The sequence below is a fragment of the Chiloscyllium plagiosum genome, chromosome 12 (genome assembly GCF_004010195.1).
Source record: "Chiloscyllium plagiosum isolate BGI_BamShark_2017 chromosome 12, ASM401019v2, whole genome shotgun sequence".
Lineage (NCBI taxonomy): Eukaryota > Metazoa > Chordata > Chondrichthyes > Orectolobiformes > Hemiscylliidae > Chiloscyllium > Chiloscyllium plagiosum.
In genome coordinates, this window is record NC_057721.1 from 73,721,906 (window position 1) to 73,741,056 (window position 19,151).

At 40.7% G+C, this 19,151-nt stretch overlaps 1 protein-coding gene and 1 long non-coding RNA gene across 2 annotated transcripts in view; one reads left to right on the top strand and one right to left on the bottom strand.

Annotated features, from left to right (window-relative positions):
* Nucleotides 1-12,906, top strand: part of jam2a (junctional adhesion molecule 2a) — a 91,092-nt gene extending 78,186 nt beyond the window's left edge. The window contains exons 8-10 of the mRNA XM_043701405.1: nucleotides 2,892-2,907; nucleotides 4,922-4,964; nucleotides 8,444-12,906. Coding sequence (XP_043557340.1) covers nucleotides 2,892-2,907; nucleotides 4,922-4,964; nucleotides 8,444-8,476 — 92 coding nt within the window. The 3' untranslated portion in view covers nucleotides 8,477-12,906. The remainder of the gene's footprint in view (nucleotides 1-2,891; nucleotides 2,908-4,921; nucleotides 4,965-8,443) is intronic.
* Nucleotides 12,907-17,305: 4,399 nt separating this feature from the next.
* Nucleotides 17,306-19,127, bottom strand: LOC122555583. The gene is made up of 2 exons (XR_006313314.1): nucleotides 17,743-19,127; nucleotides 17,306-17,422 (listed from the first exon to the last, which is right to left on the bottom strand). It is a non-coding gene; the product is annotated as an uncharacterized LOC122555583 (long non-coding RNA).
* Between the last annotated feature and the right edge of the window lie 24 nt (nucleotides 19,128-19,151).

Here is a 19,151-nt window from a genome sequence, read left to right on the forward strand (position 1 = left end):
ATACTGGGGATATGCAGGAAGGTAAAGTTGAGGTTAAAATCAGATATTTAATAGTGGAGTAGGCTTGAAGGGTCAAGTGGCCTACTCTTGCTCCTTGTTTGTATGTGCGTAAGACTAATGAAGTCCAGACTTAATTGAAAAAGGTGGGAAATTTTGCCAAAGCTTTTCATCTTGCACTAATCAGGACAAACACAAGAAAGCCACATTTCAAATGATCACAATAATGTATACTACAGGAGAAAAGGGTTGCCAGGTACACCTAAATTGGCTAAGATATTGTCATGGAGAACACAATGGGAATTTAGGCTTTCCAAGTTCTTGAGTAATTTGAATAAAGACGCAGGGCTTGAACATATACTTTTTGTTTGCAGAGGCTGGATCCTTGCTCATGAATACATTGTTTCCAACAAGCGAAAATGAGCTTTGTTGTAAGCAGTATCCCCTCTAAGTTACTGCAGCACACGGATCTCAGCGGTCCACACTGAAGTTATAAATGAGGGAATGCTGGTGATGAGCTCAATTGATTATTTTAAATTAGTTGTTGATGTAGATATTGGTGCAGCAATTGGCTGGTCAAATTAAACAGTGTGTTCCTTTGGATATTTATAACAGGCAGCTATATTTAACTAGCCTGTGCTTCAGAACCGCTGAAACAAGTTGTCTGCTGCTAGTTGTGATTCCATACAAGTGCATTCGTAGCTGCATGAGTAACCAATTTAAGATCAGCTGCATTGCTGACACCACAGTATACATTGCGTGCACAGTATACTCTCAGAAGATGTTTACACAGGCCCTCCTGAATGAGATTCTTAACACGTGTCCACATACTTACTGTTATAACTGAGCTGACTGCCAACATGATAAGTTGCATTGCGGTGAGCATTCAGTGGTTACCATTTTGTTTTACATGGCTGGCCCAGCATGTGAGGAATGGCAACGTGCGATTCTGTCTGACGACTCCGTCTCTTTATTCATTTCCCACCCCACCCCGAGAATTAAAAATGTAACTGTTTCATTTCGCCAACGAGATGTGATCAAGGTTGGCAGTGGGTGGAGCTGTGAGGCTGGCATCTGGCCAGAGCCACTGGAGGGGGCAGGCAGTAGGGAGCAGGCAGGTCTGTGTATGCACGTTGCCTGGAAACTGTGCCGATGTGGTGTACAGTCGTAGCAGCGTCGTATGTCAGCAAGCACTATCAAGATCATCTTTTAGACCCGTAATGTGATTCACTAGAGGCGACATCCATTCATTTGCCAGGGTGTGGCCTCTGCAAACAAAAGGAATATGTTCAAGCCTTGCACGTTGTAAGTCGATGTTATCTGTGTAGGTGGGGTGGAGAAACAAGGGGATCCTAATACAAATACACCAATGTTTAAAAATTGGCTGGGAGCCAGCCAGTTAGCTCCTTTTCTCCTTTTGCATAAATTGTTGTGAACATCTTGAGATTTAGCATTAATGCTAAGTGAAAAGTTTCTTGGCAAGACATGTCTTTTTTCAGCAATACTAATGAAGTCTACAGAAGTACAGTGCCAGTAAGAGGCCACACCTTCAAGAGAGGCAACAAAAGAATTGAGAAGGGGAAGAAAAAGAGCAACTGTTTGTTTACAGATAGTTGGTGAAGTGAGCGGTATTACACATTGCGGTGGCCTTCTGTACATTCTTACATAGAACAATATTGATACACATAGCCACACAAGGAATGGGAAATATAATAATCAATAGCACAGATATTATTCCTTTTTTTTAAGTGGGTAACAGAGCAGACAGTTGTAATTCAGTGAAGATGATGCACCTGAACTTTCAAGATGCACTCAATAAAGAGTCCCATTAAAGATGAACAAGACTGTGGATATTAGAATTGAGGGACTAGGGATAAAATAGATTTCTAGTTGGCTTCAAAAGAGACAGCAGAGTGTAGAAGTAAAGGGTGGTCTTTCAGAATGGCAGAAGGTAGGAAGTGGTATCCAGCAAGGTTTGTGCTGGAGCCACTGCTGCTCTCAACTTACATTAATTTTGGAATCAGAATTCTAATTTATAAACTTGTACTTAACCTCCAAATTGGAAGGAATACTCCATATTGAGGAGGATTGCAACAAATCACAAGAACGTCATAAACTTAAAGAATGGACTTATGATGGTCAGTGCTGATCAATATAAGGTTGTACATTTTGGTGGAAAAAGTCACGAGATCGCTCATTACTTGGAAGGTATGAGTCCAAGTTGGGTAGAGGAGCAAAATGTCCAAACATTGTACTAAATTAAGAAAAAATCAAAGAACTGCGGATGCTGTAAATCAGAAACAAAAGCAAAAGTTGCTGGAAAAGCTCAGCAGGTCTGGCAGCATATGTGCAGAGAAATCAGAGTTAACGTTTTGGGTCTGGTGACCCTTCCTCAGACCTGAGGAATGGGAGGTTAGGGGATCTGGGTGGGGTGCTGTTCAAAGGGTTGGTGTGGACTTGATAGGCAGAATGACTTGTTTCCACATTGCAGGGATTCTATGATGTGGGGAAGAACCGAGAAATCCAAAAGGAAATTCAGTGAAGGCATTTTTATTCACAGAATGATGAGAATATATAATTCATATGCACAGGGAATTTCTGAAGGAGGTGGTTTGTAAGGGAAAAGCTAGGCAAATGGGAGAGAGAATAGGGAATGGAGGCCTACAATGTGGATTGATTTGTATGAAAACGGATAGGCTTGTGTAAACACTGGCATGGCCTCACTAGGTCAAATATCCTGTTGTACATCCTGTATAGTGCTTTTAAAAAAAAGCAGTGTTCCTCCTTACATTCATTTAGGTTCACTTTATATCTGTTCCAATGCATCTTAAAATACCAACATGTTCCCCAACATAATGTTGAACATTAATTTTTGTTTGTTTTTCTTTTCACAGGATCAGGATCCTCTAAGTAAGTAAACTATCTGCTTCTCCTTCATCTTCCAAGTTTTCCCCTTCTCCACATTCGCTTTCTGCCTTTAGTCCCTATGCTTTCAGGTCTCCAGGCCAAGAAACCCCCATCACCTGACCACTCTCCTCTGCCAGAATGCTCCTTAAAAATAAATCCTGGATTAAATATCCTCCACCTGTCTTAATATTTTCTTCTGCCACTCAGTGTCAAATTTGCTTTGATAATTGCTGCGATACATTTACATAGCACCTTATATATAGTGAAATGAGAGTTTGGGTTGCCTGCTTCATTGAAGGGGCATCAGGCACCCTCTGGTACCTTGCTCAACTGACCATTCTCCATGCCAGGACAAAGGATGCTCATGGTTCCCTCGGTCAACACTCTCACATACTTTTCACCATGGATTGGGAGTGGGCTGACATTATCATTCCCTATGCTGCCGGGACTGCGTTGTGCCAATTTTGCACAAACTGGTTTCTCTTCATGCACCTGGGGTCGGACTGAGTACAGTAGATCCCCCCGCCCCACCACACCCACTGGGGCTACCCTCCCCCACCACACCCACTGGGGTAACCCCCCCACCACACCCACTGGGGCTACATTCCAAGACCTACCGTGGATGCCCAGAACCGCGGATCATAGCAAACCCATTCATTTAAATGGGAAACTTACCGGGTTATGGGCCGGGTGCTGGCTGGTGGGACTAGATTGGGTTGGGATATCTGGTCGGCATGGACGATTCGGACCGAATCCATGCTATACATCTCTATGACTCTATGACTCTATTTCTGCTCAGAATGGTGTCTTAAAGCCTGTATTGAACAAACCAAAGCTTAAGCTGGTAGCTGTATTAGCTTTTGGTGAATTATTGAGCATCATCATAAGACCATAAAAAATAGGAACAAGAGTAAGCCATTTGGCTACATATGTCTGCTCCACCATTCAATAGGATCATGGATGTTCCAACATTTCTCACGTCCACTTTCCTGCATTTCCTCCATAACCCTTGATATCCCTGACTGATCTAGAAAGTCAATTATGCTGGAATTTCCTGTGGTGGGGCCTTCAAGTCTCCTGTATTCACTCAGAGGCTTTGAATTCCTGCACCTTTAGTTGGACACACTGCGGTGTTCAAATGTTAATTGGTTTAGCTCGAGTGGGTTCAGAAGCAATTTACCAGGATGTTGCCAGGTGTGGAAGGTTTGAGTTATTAGGAAAGACTGAATAGGCTGGGACCTTTTTCACTGGAGTGTAGGTGGTTGAGAGGTAACCTAATAGAAGCTTTTAAAATAATGAGAGTTATTGATAGAGTCAGTGGTAGTTGTCTTTTAGTTTGGGATTATGTTCGGCATGGACTGGTTGGACGGAAGGGTCTGTTTGTGTGTTGTATGACTCTGTGAATTATAAGTACCTCCCTTAGTAATTGATACTGAAGTAACATCAGTCTGTGTTTTGGCTGAAATGAACCAATATATTTAAAAGAGGGATCAAATTTTTTACAAAACATATTATAATTACACAGTCAAATGCTGTTTCATACTTTCACATTGTCTCTATTCTTATCAAACTCACAAAAGGAAGGGCCAGAGCAAAAACATTTCAACAGTTTAAGTCCATTCCATACAGACATAGGTACATCACCATCTCTGCTGCAATCTCCATGAAACAATACACATTAATGTAAAATATCCCTCTTCTGATCTTCCTCCTAATCAATTTTTACCTTCAATCAATATCCCTGATAAACAAATAGCGTGGCCATTATTACATTGTGCTTTGTGTGGATTTCCTGTGTACTCATGATACAACAATATAACACTTCAAAAATGTTTCACTGGCTGTGAAGTATTTTTGGGACATCCTGAGACTGTGAAAGATGCTATATAAATGCAGGTTTGTTATTTGTTCTGCAATGTTAGGTTTTCCTCATTCCTTCCCTGAGAATTCAGTTGCTTATTCCGAGACTCGAGTTATTGTGTACTGACCTGCCATTTCTCTCTTTCTGTTTCCACAGGAAAAAAGCCACCAAACAAACAGCTGCTTCTCCAGTGAATGAAGTAAGTTAGAAATAATGTGATAAGACCACATTATGTAAGAATAGAAGTGGAGTCTGCACTAACAATAAATGGGCTACGGCTTACTCTGAGATAATGCTCTCTCGTTCTAGTTTCTCCACACCTACACTTTCAAGCTCCGTAACAATCTTACTTGTTTCAATGAGGTCTCCTCTCATTCTGCTAAACTCCAATGAGTACAGGTCCAACCTACTCAACCTCTCCTCAAGAAAATCCCTCCACACCTGCGATCAACCTAGTGAACCTCCTCTAGACTGCCTCCAAGTCAATAAGTCTAGATTAGAGTGGTGCTGGAAAAGCACAGCAGGTCAGGTAGCATCCGAGGAGTAGGAAAATTGATGTTTCGGGCAAAAGCCCTTCATCAGGAAACAGTCCAAAGTCAATAAATCATTCCTTATATAACAGGACCAAAACTGTTCGTAGTATTCAGGTCTGACAAATGCCTTGTGTAATTTTAGCAAGACCTCTCATTTATTTCCTTTAACCCTTTGGAACTAAAGGCCAAATAGTCCATTTGCCTTCCCTAGTACCTACTAAATCTGGATGCTAGTATTTTTGTGACTCATGCGCGAGGATCGAATCTCTCTGTGTTGCAGATTTCTGCAGTCTTTCTCCATTTAAATAGCATTCACCTCCTCTACTCCTCCTGCCAAAGTGAATAACTTCTTGCTTTCTTACATTGTATTTCATCTGCCAAGTTTTTCCCATTCTCTTCACCTGTCTGTTTCACTCTGTAGAATCTTTGTGTCATCTTCAGTATTTGCCTTCACATTTATTTTTGTGTCAGTCACAAAACTGGTGATAGAATATTCACTTCCATCATCCAAGTCATCAATATAATTAATGTAAGCATACAAGTATTGTAAGTAATTATGGCCCCAGCACTGATCCCTGGAGTACTCCACTAGTAATAGGTTACCATCCTGAAAATACCCCTTTGTCCGAACTCTCTATCTTCTATTAGTTAGCTAATCCTGTATCCAGACTTATATTCTACCCCGATACCATGGCCTTTACTTTATTAAGCAGCCTAATGTTCAGTTCCTCATCAAATTCCTTTTTGAAATCCAAATATATTGCATCTACTGATTATCGTTTATCTATCTTGCTTATTACTTCCTCAAAGAACTGTAAAAAATTGTCAGACATCATTTTTTTCATTGAAGTTGTGTTTGATTTTATTACCTATGTCTATGCTCTGCCATTATACACTTTATTATACATTCTAACATTTTCCCAATTACAAATATTGAGCTAACTGGCCTTGGTTAGTATTTTTCATTTCGCTCTAATTTTGAATAAGTGTATTACCATACCAGTTTTCTAATCCTTTGGGATTTTTCCTCAATCTAAGGATTAATGGAAGATTACTACCAGTGCATCCCACATTTCTATAGCTACTTCCTTTAAAATTGTAGGATCTTAAATCTGGCCCAGGAGACTCGCAGACAATTGGCCCCTATTAATTACTTTTTCATCCAGTGGTAGTTATTCTATTATTTCTCTATCCTGACTCTGGGCCCTGTGATTGTTCATTAGTATCATTGAAATGCTATTAATGTCATCTACCATGAAAACTGATGCAAAATATTTAGTTAACTCCTCTGCGAAATACTGGTTCCCCATTATTTTTTTCCAGCCTCATTTTCTAAAAGGTTGATGTTCTCTTTGGCTTCTTATTTCTGTACAATAAGTTTAAAGAAGCTCTTACCATCCATTTGTATTGCTAGTTTGCACTCTTGGCTTATTTTCTCCCTTATTATTAAATTTTTGGTCATTTTTTATTGCCATTAACATTTTCCTTGTTATCTGTTTTCTCCTCATCTTTGTCTCATTGCATGATTTTTTTCTTTTCGATTTGGTACTGTCCTTGACTTTCTTGGTTGACTATTGTTGGTTTATCTCTTTCCTGGAGTCTTCCTTCCTCATGTAAATATGTCTTTCCTGTGAGACATGAATTATTTTCTTAAACACCTGCCATTGTTTCTCAATTATTTTTTCTTCTAAATACTCTTTCCATGCATTCCAGCCAACCCTCTCATCTCTGTTATTACCCTTATTTAAATAAGCTCAGTTATTATGGATTCAAGTGTCTTACTCTGAAACTGAATGCTTAATTCCACCATGTTATGGTCACTGTTCCCTAGGGGATCACTTACTTTGAGATCATTCTGCCTCATTTCACATTACCAGATACAAAATAGCCTGATCCTCAGTTGTACAAAATATTGATCTGAGGAACTATCCTGAATACACTATGAATTCTTCCTCATGGTTACCTTTGACAATTTGGTTTTCCCTACGTAATGATTCTATGACTCTGTGACTATGACTCTGTAAATCCACCTATGAGTATTGTACTGTCTTTTTTACATGGCCTCATCTCCTGATTTAATCTCTCTCCTACTTAAAATTATTGTTAGGGATTCTATAGACTCCTTTCACCAGTATTATCTTCCCCTTGTTATCTCACCTTCACCTATGTGGATTCTACATCATCCAATCCAAGATCATTTCTTAATATTGTACTTATTCCCTCACAGCAGTAAGTTCAGAGAGAGTTAGGTTAGAATGAGTGAGAGGAGCAGAGAAACAAAGGCGACCAATGTCACATCGATAGTTCTCAATGAATAGTTTGACTGCAGGTGGGAGACTCGTGAAAGGGGTCTGGGAGGTTCACTGGGGCAATCCCAAGTATGGAGGGTTTTGTTGTGAGGTGAGATTGACTAAGGTAGGGCTTGTACTCATTGAATTTTAGAAGCATGAGAAGGAACTTTATTGAATCATATAATATCAGTGGTAGCGCGGGGTAGTTATGGAGAGGTTATATACCCCTGTGGGAGAGTTTAGAACCAGAGGGAATAATCTCAGAACATGGGGTACTCAAAGCAAAGGGTCAGAAAGTAGTCTCCCCTTTTACTAAAGCTTTTTCTGCAGCTTCGCTGACAGTGAATCCTCAATTTCTGATATAGTAATATACCAGGGTCAGCTGTTCCTTTGTAATATACTGCTCCAGCAAAAGATAAAGGTAAAATACTGTAGATGGTGGAAATCTGAAATAAAATCAGAAACTCAGCGGGTCTGGCAGCATCTTGAAGAGAGGAACATAATTAACATTCTGTGTCCAATATGACTCTACGTTGGAGCTTGGATGAAATAACTGATTCTCTTTCATTCCAGCCTCATTGTTTCTTTGTTCCATGAAATTGTAGATTTTAGAGTCATAGAGATGTACAGCATGGAAACAGACCCTTCAGTCCAACTCATCCATGCCGACCAGATATCCTAAATTAATCTAGTCCTATTTGCCAGCACTTGGTCCATATCCCTTCCTATTCATATGCCCATCCCGATGCCTTTTAAATATTGTAATTGTCCCAGCCTCACTACTTCCTCTGGCAGCTGATTTCATACCTATATATGTATTTATTTCTCTGATTTATTTATTTTTTCTTTTGCAGGAATTCAAACATACCAAGTCTTTTGTTATCTGAAGCAAAGGGAAGATCTATGAAGAATTTGAAACCGCTATTCTTATCCATAAAGCATTTTAAGTCTTATCTTTAGGACAGTGGTATAGATCCTGATAAAAACCAAAAGAGCTGCCAATGCTGGAAATCAGAGACAAAAATAGAAATTGCTGAAAAAATTCAGCAGATCTGGCAGCATTCGTGGAGAAAAAACAGAGTTAATGTTTCAGATCCGGTAACGTTTCTTCAAAACTGGTCTGAGGAAGGGTCTCTGGACCCGAAACATTAACTCTGATTTCTCTTTAAGGTGCTGTCAAACCTATTGAATTTTTCCAGCAATGTCTGTTTTTGTTTCTGGTATAGATCTTGATTTTGTCCCTCCAATTGCCGTCTCTTACACATTCCCAAATTCCTTCACTCCAGTCAGCAGCAGGGCTTTTAACTGTATGGACCCTAAGCTCTGGAATTTCTGTTCTTCTCCATGTCTTTTTACCCCCTTTGAAGAGGCTCCTTCAAGGTTAACTCTGCAGCCTACCATAATATTGCCTAATATGGCTTTTGGTGTCAACTGTCAACTGATGATGTTTACATGAAGCACATTGGAACGTTTTATGTTTAAGCCACTCCGTAGATGCAATGTGTTGATAGCAAGTTGAAAACCTGTTTTATATCTCTACAATTGTCTTTAGTGAAAGTAAGAATGGAGAGAGAAAATAGGCCCCAGTCTCTTATCACCACCGTACTGCAAAAAATCAAGGTTTACCCCAGTGAATTATTGTCAAAGAAGTGACTCCTCTGACTGCTGACATTGTCCCAAGTCTGAGGTTTGAAGGTAGTGTTTTCTTATGATCATGCGTTGTAAACCAATACCTCTCTCTTTTTCAAAACATGAAGCCCATAAACCTCATACTCCATTTAACAGAGTCTTGGCGCATCGGAGAAAAGGGATTTCTTTTTCTACAAATACACTGCTTACTAATTTTATAAGGAAGAAAGGAAAGAACCTCAAAGGCTGGAAATGTAGAGAGAGTTGAGCAATTTTGACTTAATAGTTATCAAACATAATCTGAATGTGGAATTCTTCTGGTGTCCAAGCCACATCTATCCCATGGTATGCATCACGAAAGAGGAATTAAGGTGGTCATTTATCACATTGCTGATAAATTTGACTGCTGTTTTTCTGACAGTATAACTGTTGACTGTGAAGCAGAAATGAATGTTGTGAGGAAGATGTAATGTATTTTCAGGAAAGTTTTGACAGTGAATAGGCAATGACATGGCATATGGAATATATTGTGGAGAAATATGCTTTATGACATCCTGAGGTCAAGCATGATGCTGGTTAAATGCAACTTTAACATTTTTTTAGTCACACTGCACCCACTCTTATTACTTACTGCTATAAAGCAGTAATTCATAGAATCCCCACAGGGAGCAGAAAGAAGCCATTCAGCCCAACAAATCTGCACTGACCCTCTGAAGAGCATCCCAAACAGACCCTGCCCACTACCCTGATTTACCATGGCTTATCCACCCAGCCTATACACCATTGACAGTTTAGCATGGTCAATGCACCAACCTGCACATCTGTAGACTGTGGGAGGAAACCAGAGCAATAGAAACCCATGCAGACACAGGGAGAACATGCAAACTGCACATAGTCGCTTAAAGCTAGAATTGAACCCAGGTTTCACGAGGCAGCAGTGCTAGCCACTGTGCTGCTACCATTCCATCAACCTTCCTAACAACTTGCTGTATTTGCATGTTAGCCTTTAGTGACTCATCAATGGGCGCACACTTAGGCCCCTTTGTACCCCTACACTTTCCAATCTCTTACCATTTAAGAAATACTCTGTACATCTGTTCCTCCTACCAAAGTGGATTATCTCACGTTTTTTGCATTATATTCCATCTGCCCACTCACTAAGCCTGTCCACGTGTTCCTGAAGCTGTTCTGTGCCTTCCTGACAACACACACATTCACACTTAGCTTTGCGTCATCTGCATTTTTTAATTTAAACTTAAAACCCAGTGCCCCATTAATTTGCCTATTTCTCACATTACTGGCATCCTAATATTCTGATTTCAGTTTTGTTCACCACTAAGGAATAGACTAGTGTTTACTTAGGATCTTTTACAACCTCAGAACATCACAAAGCACACAAAAAAACAGTGACATACTTTTAGCTGTTCTTGTGATGTAGAAAATGTGGCAGCCAGTTTATATGCAGTAAATCCTCACCATGTGATGAGAAGAGGATAATCTGATTTAGTATACTGAATAAAGGATAAATACTGGCCAGGGCACTGAGAAGAGCTGTTCTTCAAAATAGCACAATGGAAATCTTTTGCATCTACCAGAGAGCAGATGAGGCTTCAGGCAATTGTCTATATGAAAGTCAATACCTCTGACAGTGTAACACTCCCTCAGTACTGCACTGAAACATTTAGATTAGATTATATACATGGGTATGGAGTGAGGCTTTAACCTACAATCTTCTGACTTATAGACAAGTATTCAACCCAGTAAGCCACCGCATCATTCAGCTGAGATGCTCCAAATTTCCCAGCTGTACACTCAAAGGCCTGTAGGGGTCAATGTTTTTCGGACCCTTATATATTCAATCAAAGTGCCTTAAGACATAAATGTCTACAATTTTCTTCTCCATATTTGTTGATTTACTAGATGGATGAATAAAGATATAAATTACAATCAGGATATCTAGCCCCCCGAGCCTTTTCCGCAATTCAATAAGACTGTGACTGATCAGATTACTCCACATTCCCATATTCCCCTGATTACCTTTAACCCCCTTACTTATCAAGATTCCATCTACCTTTGACTTCAAAATATCTAAAGACTCACGATAGTTTGAGAGAAGAATAAAGTACTCCTTAATCCTTCTCAAATGGGTGAGCTCAAGTTGTAAATTGTCCCACAGGAGGAGATACGCATCCCCCTCTCAAGATCAGGATATCCCAGAGTACAAATGAATGTTTTTCTACAATGAGTGGCAGGGATATCTCTTGCAGAATGATAAACTAAATGGGAAGGCCATCCCTTTTAAATTTTAGAACGACAATCTGTCAGTTTTCTCAATGTACTTGGAAACCATAGGAGCTTTGGAGGAAGCAAAGGGATTGATGTGTCTATGCACATAAACCATTTAAAACTAGTGCACAATATAAAACAAACCGGGAATGAATGTTGGCCTTTAACCGGTTAAAAAAAAAGAGTTGGAATTCAAACTTCTGCAAAATGCTGCCTGATATATCAGATTCAGTTTGGGGCAGCTCACCTCAAGGCTTGACAGAACTACAAACATTGATTCATCAGAAATATATTAAAGATTAAACTGGGGAGATTGAATAAACTTGGTTCATACTACCTTGAGATTTAGAAGATTGAAGATGATCTAATTGAAGTGTGTCAAATGGTAATTGTCATTATTCAAAAGGTAGATGAAGATGAGGGAATTAAAGGATGACGAGGACTCCTTTGGATAAAAGCTACACTATTCAGGAGTGAAACCAGATTGCATTTTCTCACAAGTTAAAAAAACTGGAATACTTTGCACCAGGTCACTTACAGTCTGAGATTCACAGATTTTCATTGACAAAGGGTATCAAAGGGTGAAAAGGAAAGGTTGATAAATGGAGTTGAGGTACAGATCAGCCAAGATTTGGCTTCATGGCAGAACAGGCTGAAGCAGCACAATGGCATAATCCTGTTCCTAAAATAGTTTATTCAGTCTATTGGGGAAGTAGAAGAGAGAGAGAGAGCCTTGGGATGCCTGTGACTACATCCATCTTTCCAAGGAACCATGAGAATTTTGTGGACTCTGTGATCCTGAAGAGTATATCAGTACCAGCAATGAGGGTGCCCAGGAGTATGTCTAGTATTTGCAGGGGAATCCTTACAATACATCAGGATTTGCAGGTGGATCCCCAGAACGTATCCCTACTTGTATGGCAATATTTCTGGTTTAATCATTTTGCAGCTGCATACCCATGAATCAGTACTTTTCAGGATAACCCCTGCAGTATATTAATAATTCCAAGGCGAGTTACAGGAATATATTTGTCTGGAGAATCACTTCAATATGGGATTCTCGCAGGAATTTCAGTATTTGCAGAAAAAAATTGAACAGGGTTGCTTTCAATAGGTTTGCTGTGATGACAAGATCCTACCAAAAGCATTGATGTGTCCATGTCTTTTTAGATACCAATGGGTCTTGTGTACTTCCAGCATTATGTTTGCTTTTGGGAGTTGCAACTAACTCTTAATCATTTTTGTTGACTGCTTTTGAGTTCCATAACATGAACTGATGCAAATACTTCTTGTTGCGCATGAGTTTAAAAACTAACTTTTACCAGAAGACTTTATAATTTTAACTCTTTATCAGCTAATAATTTGAGTCAGTAATGAGATAACATTAAAAGTGTCAACACAGGCCTTGGGTTCCATTTTTTTTAACATTGATTAAACAGGATACGAAAGTCACAGTTGTCAGTGATAGTGCAAAATTTCTTGACCCCTTCACCAATGCCCTCACTATTTCATTCCTTGTATCAGTCCATCTTCTTAAATTATGAGGCCAGTAACAACCACTTCAAATTGCTGTGAATCACTTTACAGACTGAAGGATCACAAAATGGTGACCCAACCCATTAGTAACTAATCACATGGACCTTAAATGGAAGTTGTGTTCAATAATAGAAACAAAAGTATCTCCAAGCTTTACTTGGAGGTGCCAGTATTGTACGGGGGTGGTCAAAGTTAAAAATCACACATCACCAGGTTATAGTCTAACAAGGTTTATTTGGAAGCACCAGCTTTTGAATCGCTGCTCACAACCACCTGATGAAGGAGCAGCGCTCTGAAGGCTTGTACTTCCAAATAAACCTGTTGGACTATAACCTGGTGTGGTGTGATTTTTAAGTTTGTCCAGGCATTACAACAGTGTAAAGTGACCATTTCAAAAGTAGTTCAGTGGCTAGTTGTAAATTTCAGGGTGACATGAAAAGTGCTATATAAATGCATGCCTGTCTTTATTGGAGAATGAATTTCTTCAGGTTTGTCCCCACTTGACCGTTAGTTTTTCTTGTCAACTTTTTAGCTTAGCAGCTGAAGAACTCTGGGAGAAATTCACCTTATCAGTCCGTGCTCCTGAAATGGTCAGCAAAAATCCACCGTTTATACAAATTGTAAATAGCAAGTCCTGGTGGAGCTTTAATCTTGGGTGTACATGTAATAGCAAACTGAAAATAACATGAATACATAATCAAAATACTTCATGATTATTAAGCATAACAGTGCATGGGCAGCACAGTGGTTATCACTGCTGCCTCACAGCGCCAGGGGCGTAGGTTTGATTCCACCCTCCGGTGACTGTGTGGAGTTTACACGGTTTGATTCCATCCTCGGGTGATTGTGTGCAATTTGCACGTTCACCCTTTGGCTACATGGGTTTCCTTTGGGTGCTCTGGTTTCCTCACACAATCCACAGATGTGCAGGTCAGGTGGATTCCTGAAGAAGGGCTTATGCCTGAAACGTCGATTCTCCTGTTCCCTGAATGCTGCCTGACCTGCTGTGCTGTTCCAGCAACACATTTTCAGCTCTGATCTCTAGCATCTGCAGACCTCACTTTCTCCTCCAGGTTAGGTGGATTGGCTATGCTAAATTGTCCAAGTGTTCAGGGATGTGTTAGTCATGGGAAATGCAGGGTTACAGGGATAGGGTAGCGGAATGGGTCTGGGTGGGATCAAAGGATCGGTGTGGACTCCTTTGGCCAAATGGCCTGTTTCCAAACTGTAGGGATTCTAGGGAGTTCCAGTAGCCCTAACATCATTCATTTTGTCTACTGTCACCATTTCAGTTTAAGAAATTTTAAAACAGCATTAATAAAACTACAATGTTTTCATCTGACATTTAAAGTTAGTTAACACACAGATGAAGTTAAAGTTTGCACGAGGTCTTTATAAACAACCTATGTACTAAAACCTCAATTCAAACTTCTGTTAAAACTGCAAACAGGGCTTGGTTAAAAATACCACTTCATTGCTGTTGAGAAAAGATAAAACATTACAAAAAATCCAACCAAGAAGCAATTTTTCCATTTAAGCCTGTTTCTTATTTCGATATATATTTACTTGTTTACTTTTCATAAGACTGCAGGTTCCATTTCCGATAGCTTGATGAATAAATCCCAAGATTAGATTACTTACAGCGTGGAAACAGTCCCTTCGGCCCAACAAGTCCACACCAACCTGCCGAAGCGCAACCCACCCAGACCCATTCCCCTACACTTACCCCTTCACCTAACACTACGGGCAATTTAGCATGGCCAATTCACCTGACCTGCACAATTTTTTGGACTGTGGGAGAAAACCCACGCAGACACGGGGGGAATGTGCAAACTCCACACAGTCAGTCGCCTGAGGTGGGAATTGAACCCGGGTCTCTGGCGCTGTGAGGCAGCAGTGTTAACCACTGTGCCACCGTGCTATAATCAACCACGAAAGGTTCGTATAAAAACGTGTGAACATGGAATTGGATTTTTAAATCAAAGGTGTTTCATGAACTAATACACAGATACACTTTGTGGGAAAAAAATACATCTATGTCATGACCTCCAATTGATTGGAGGCTATGGTCTGTTGAATCCAGTTTATCGTTTGAAACTAATATCCCATTCTTCCACATGGGTGCAAATTTTATAGCCATCGTTAACAGTGAGTGATGAGTATATACTCACACTGAATGAGGAAAATAAGCACCTTGTACAACAAAGTGCAGCAATTGAACAAGAGTCCAAGGGTGGATGTGGACAGAAATCATCACAGAATCCCTACGGTGTGGAAACAGGCCATTTTGGACCAACAAATCCACACTGACCCTCTGAAGAGCAACCCACCTAGACCCATTCCCCTGACTAATGCACCTAACTTACATATCCCTGGACACTATGGGCAATTTAGCATGGCCAATTCACCCTGACCTGCACATCGTTGGATTGTGGGAGGAAACCGGAACACCCGGAGGAAACCTACACAGACACAGGAGAACGTGCAAACTCCAGAAAACTGCCCAAGGCTGGAATGGAACCCAGGTCCCTGGCGCTGTGAGGTAGCAGTGCTAACCACTGTGCCACCCAATTGAGCAGCAAAACCAAATGATCCATATAGATATTGCTCTGGATGTATATAAGATCATAAGAAATAGGAACAGGGGTAAGCCATTCAAGCCTGCTCCACCATTCAGTAGGATCAGGTTGATTCATTGTTCCTCACATTCACTTTCCTGCATTTTCCCTGTACAGTTGCAGTAAGACATCCCTTCTCTTACACTCCAATCCCCATGAAATAAGGGCTAATATCCCATTAGCCTTCCTTATTACCTGTTGCATTGGTGGGCTGGCTTTCTGTGTTTTGTACATAAGAACCCCAAGTCCCTTTCTGAATTTAAACAATGTCTCCTTTCCAAAATGAACAACTTCACATTTTCCCACATTACAAGCCATTTGTCAACTCTTAGCCCACTTACTTAATCTAAAGATATCTCTCTGTTAACTATTTGTATTCCTGCATTTCCACCTATTTTTGTCTCATCTGCAAATTAGCTACAGCACATTCACCTCCTACTTCCTACACCATCTAAGCCCAGATCGTTTTCCACAAATATCCTCATTTCACCTATTAATAGTACTAGCACCCCACGTTTTCCACCCATCTTGTCTCTCCAAAAAGGTCAAAAATCTCTGATTATTCAGTTTCCAGTTTTGATCTCCTTCTAACCATATTTTAATAATGGCAATGAGATCATATTCATTTACCGGATGTCAGTTTAGCTGGTAGGTTCCCTTCCCCACTCCAAGTTCCTCTGCCGCCCAGCTGAGTTATTCTGACCTGAGCACCAGGCAGGTAACGCAGCCTTCAGAACTCTCGATCCAGAGAGCAGCATCTATTCCCCAGACTATATTGTCCCCAGTTAGAAATACATTTCTCTTTCCTCCCACTTCTTGAATGACTCCTGTACCATGGTGCTATGGTCAGTTTGCTCAGCCTCCCCACAGCCCCCCCTCCCCCCCTCATCCACACAGGGAGCAAGAATCTCAAGCTCAACGGCTGAGGTTCCTTCAGCACTACCTCAGGGATCCCTCTACCTGCCTCATTTGTAGTCACAGCTTCTGCTCCCTGACCACTGAGCAAATTTGAGGGAATTAATTTAAGGTGTGGAACTACCTCCTGAACCACAGCAACCGGGAAACTGTCCCCTTTAAAAAACAATTTTCTAAACGACCTCTTAAACAAGTGAAACTTGAACTCAGGTCTCCCCCTCCATACGTCATTGTATTCAAACCACTAACTCTAGCTCATACCTCTGAGCCAGAGTTCCTCAAGCAACCAACACTGCTGTGGATGTGGTCACTATATAGTACAATGGAGCACCCGCTCTAATCATGCAGGTACAACACATTGTATCTTTATTTTACTTGCTGAGTTGTTAAAATTTCCTATTGGTCTTTTAGTTTTTAAATCTGTAAATATTTCTATTCACTTTCAATCTGAAAAGTAATTTGTTAAAGTCAAATTAGCAGCTTTTACCAACCAATAAACCTAAGGGTATCCTGTGATCTCACACTGATCCTGAGCTTCAGTTTATCCCAATGAGAAGATCTTACAAACTATGAATTGAAAAAGCACCTCTCCCCTCTGCGCCACAATCCCTGGAAAATTACTCAGGCTGTGCCTCACTCCAGATGTGATCTCTTGTTGCTGACCGTCTGAAGCTTACTGATGTATATTGAACAGATCAGAATGTGCAGTCAACACAACAACAAAAAAAGCACTTTAGTGCAGTGGAATTTATTAAATTACATTTACAGTCCCAGGTAATATCAAAGAACAGCTGATCTTTTCCTTTCTGAAGGTCATCACTCACTTGCTGACTTCATCAAATTTCGGTTCTGGATGATGAAAAATACAGACATTTCTTTAGAAACCTCAAATTCATATGAACAAAAGTTTTTAATCTTCAACATAAATCACAATTATTCCAATCCCACTCCTTCACTGGAGTTTAATCTTCCAGCAAATGTGCCACTCTTAGGCAGCATCACACACAACTGTCACAAGATAAATATTTTCAACTTAAATGTTTAAAGTCAGTTTGCACAAGTTGCCTCGCGTTGCTCTGTCAGAATTGCAGTAAAAGTCTAAAACTGACCAAAGCCACCCATTCACAAGAATTTTTTTGCTTACAATCTACATTATTCAAGATGCCTACCTTCAAATTTAAAATCTGGGAATTTGGTGAGGTCTCCTCCCCCATAGAGCCGCTGCAACTTGGCAATCTCATCCTCCATGTTCTTCTGGTATTCTGGACCAGCATCCACAGGACCACCTGCTTTTCTGTATTAACAAAAAAGGCACATCAAATCCTTGTTTCCGCACTTTTCTGCCATTGTAACCAATTCACAACCAAAGTTAGTCTGCTCGTATCAAACACTGAAGATGCCCTCTTCACTTCTGCATTGGTATGCCTTCACCTTTCCACTGCCCCTTATCCCATTATTGTCCCTCCTGTCTTCTAGATCCTCTTGCATATTTTCAACTTCCTGTTTCCAATTTTACATTCTTCCAATTTGGGTTACACTTCACATTCCCATCATCCAACAACTAAGTTTCAATCCACTCCAACAACACTTCAACTTCCTGTGAGGATCACAGTCCCAATCCGAGTCCCATTAAGGTGTAACACATGCAGCTTGCACAGATCCCACTTGTCCCAGAACCAGTGCCAATTCCTGAGAAAGCTGATACCCTTCCCCCTGCACCAGTTCTCCAGCTGCGTGCTCAATCAACTCATCTTCCTGCTCTAATGCTCACTAGCACATGGCACTGGGAGTAATCCTGGGACTTTCCCGGGATTACTGATCAAGACTTTTTTTGGAAATTTCCTTCTTAACACCCTGACATGTGTCTTCAGGACCTCATCCCTCTCCTGACCTCCATCATTAGCGTTAAAGTGGGCCACAGCTTTTGGCTGATGGCGCTCCCACAGTGTGAATGTTATCACTTGGTGTCCTGTTCACACAGATTTACCGATGCTAAGGCAAATGTTCTTAAACAGTAAGATTCTTGCAGCTGCTCCACGCCATTATTGGACTGTGGCACGCCAGAAAGGCAACACCCCATTTTTGGGTTATGTTTACTGCTACAGAAATGCCCAACTGATCCCAAGACTATGGACTCCCCTGTAACTGTTGCTTTTCAATTTTTTTTTCCGACTGAGTTACCCATGGTGCCATGGTATTGACTCTGTTTGAATTCTCCTGAGGAACCATCACCCTCACTAGTTTCCAACTGGAATACCAATTAGCAAGTAAGACAGACTCAGGTGACTCCTGCACTATCTGCCTGCTTCTCTTAGCCTGGCAGTCACCCATTCCCTCTCTGTCTGTATGCTTCTAATCTGTGGAAGACCAGCTCCTGAAAAGTGTTATTTGCCTCCAGGATGAGGACAGAGACTCCAGACGCTGTTCAAGTTCAGAAATCCGGAATATGGGACTCCCAGATATGGGAGTTTGGAACACATGGAAAAGTCCAGAACGTCACACATACTGCAGACATACACTCTTCACTCTTCCAACCTGCCGTCACATGACTCAAAGTTACCAGTTACTCTGAAAATAT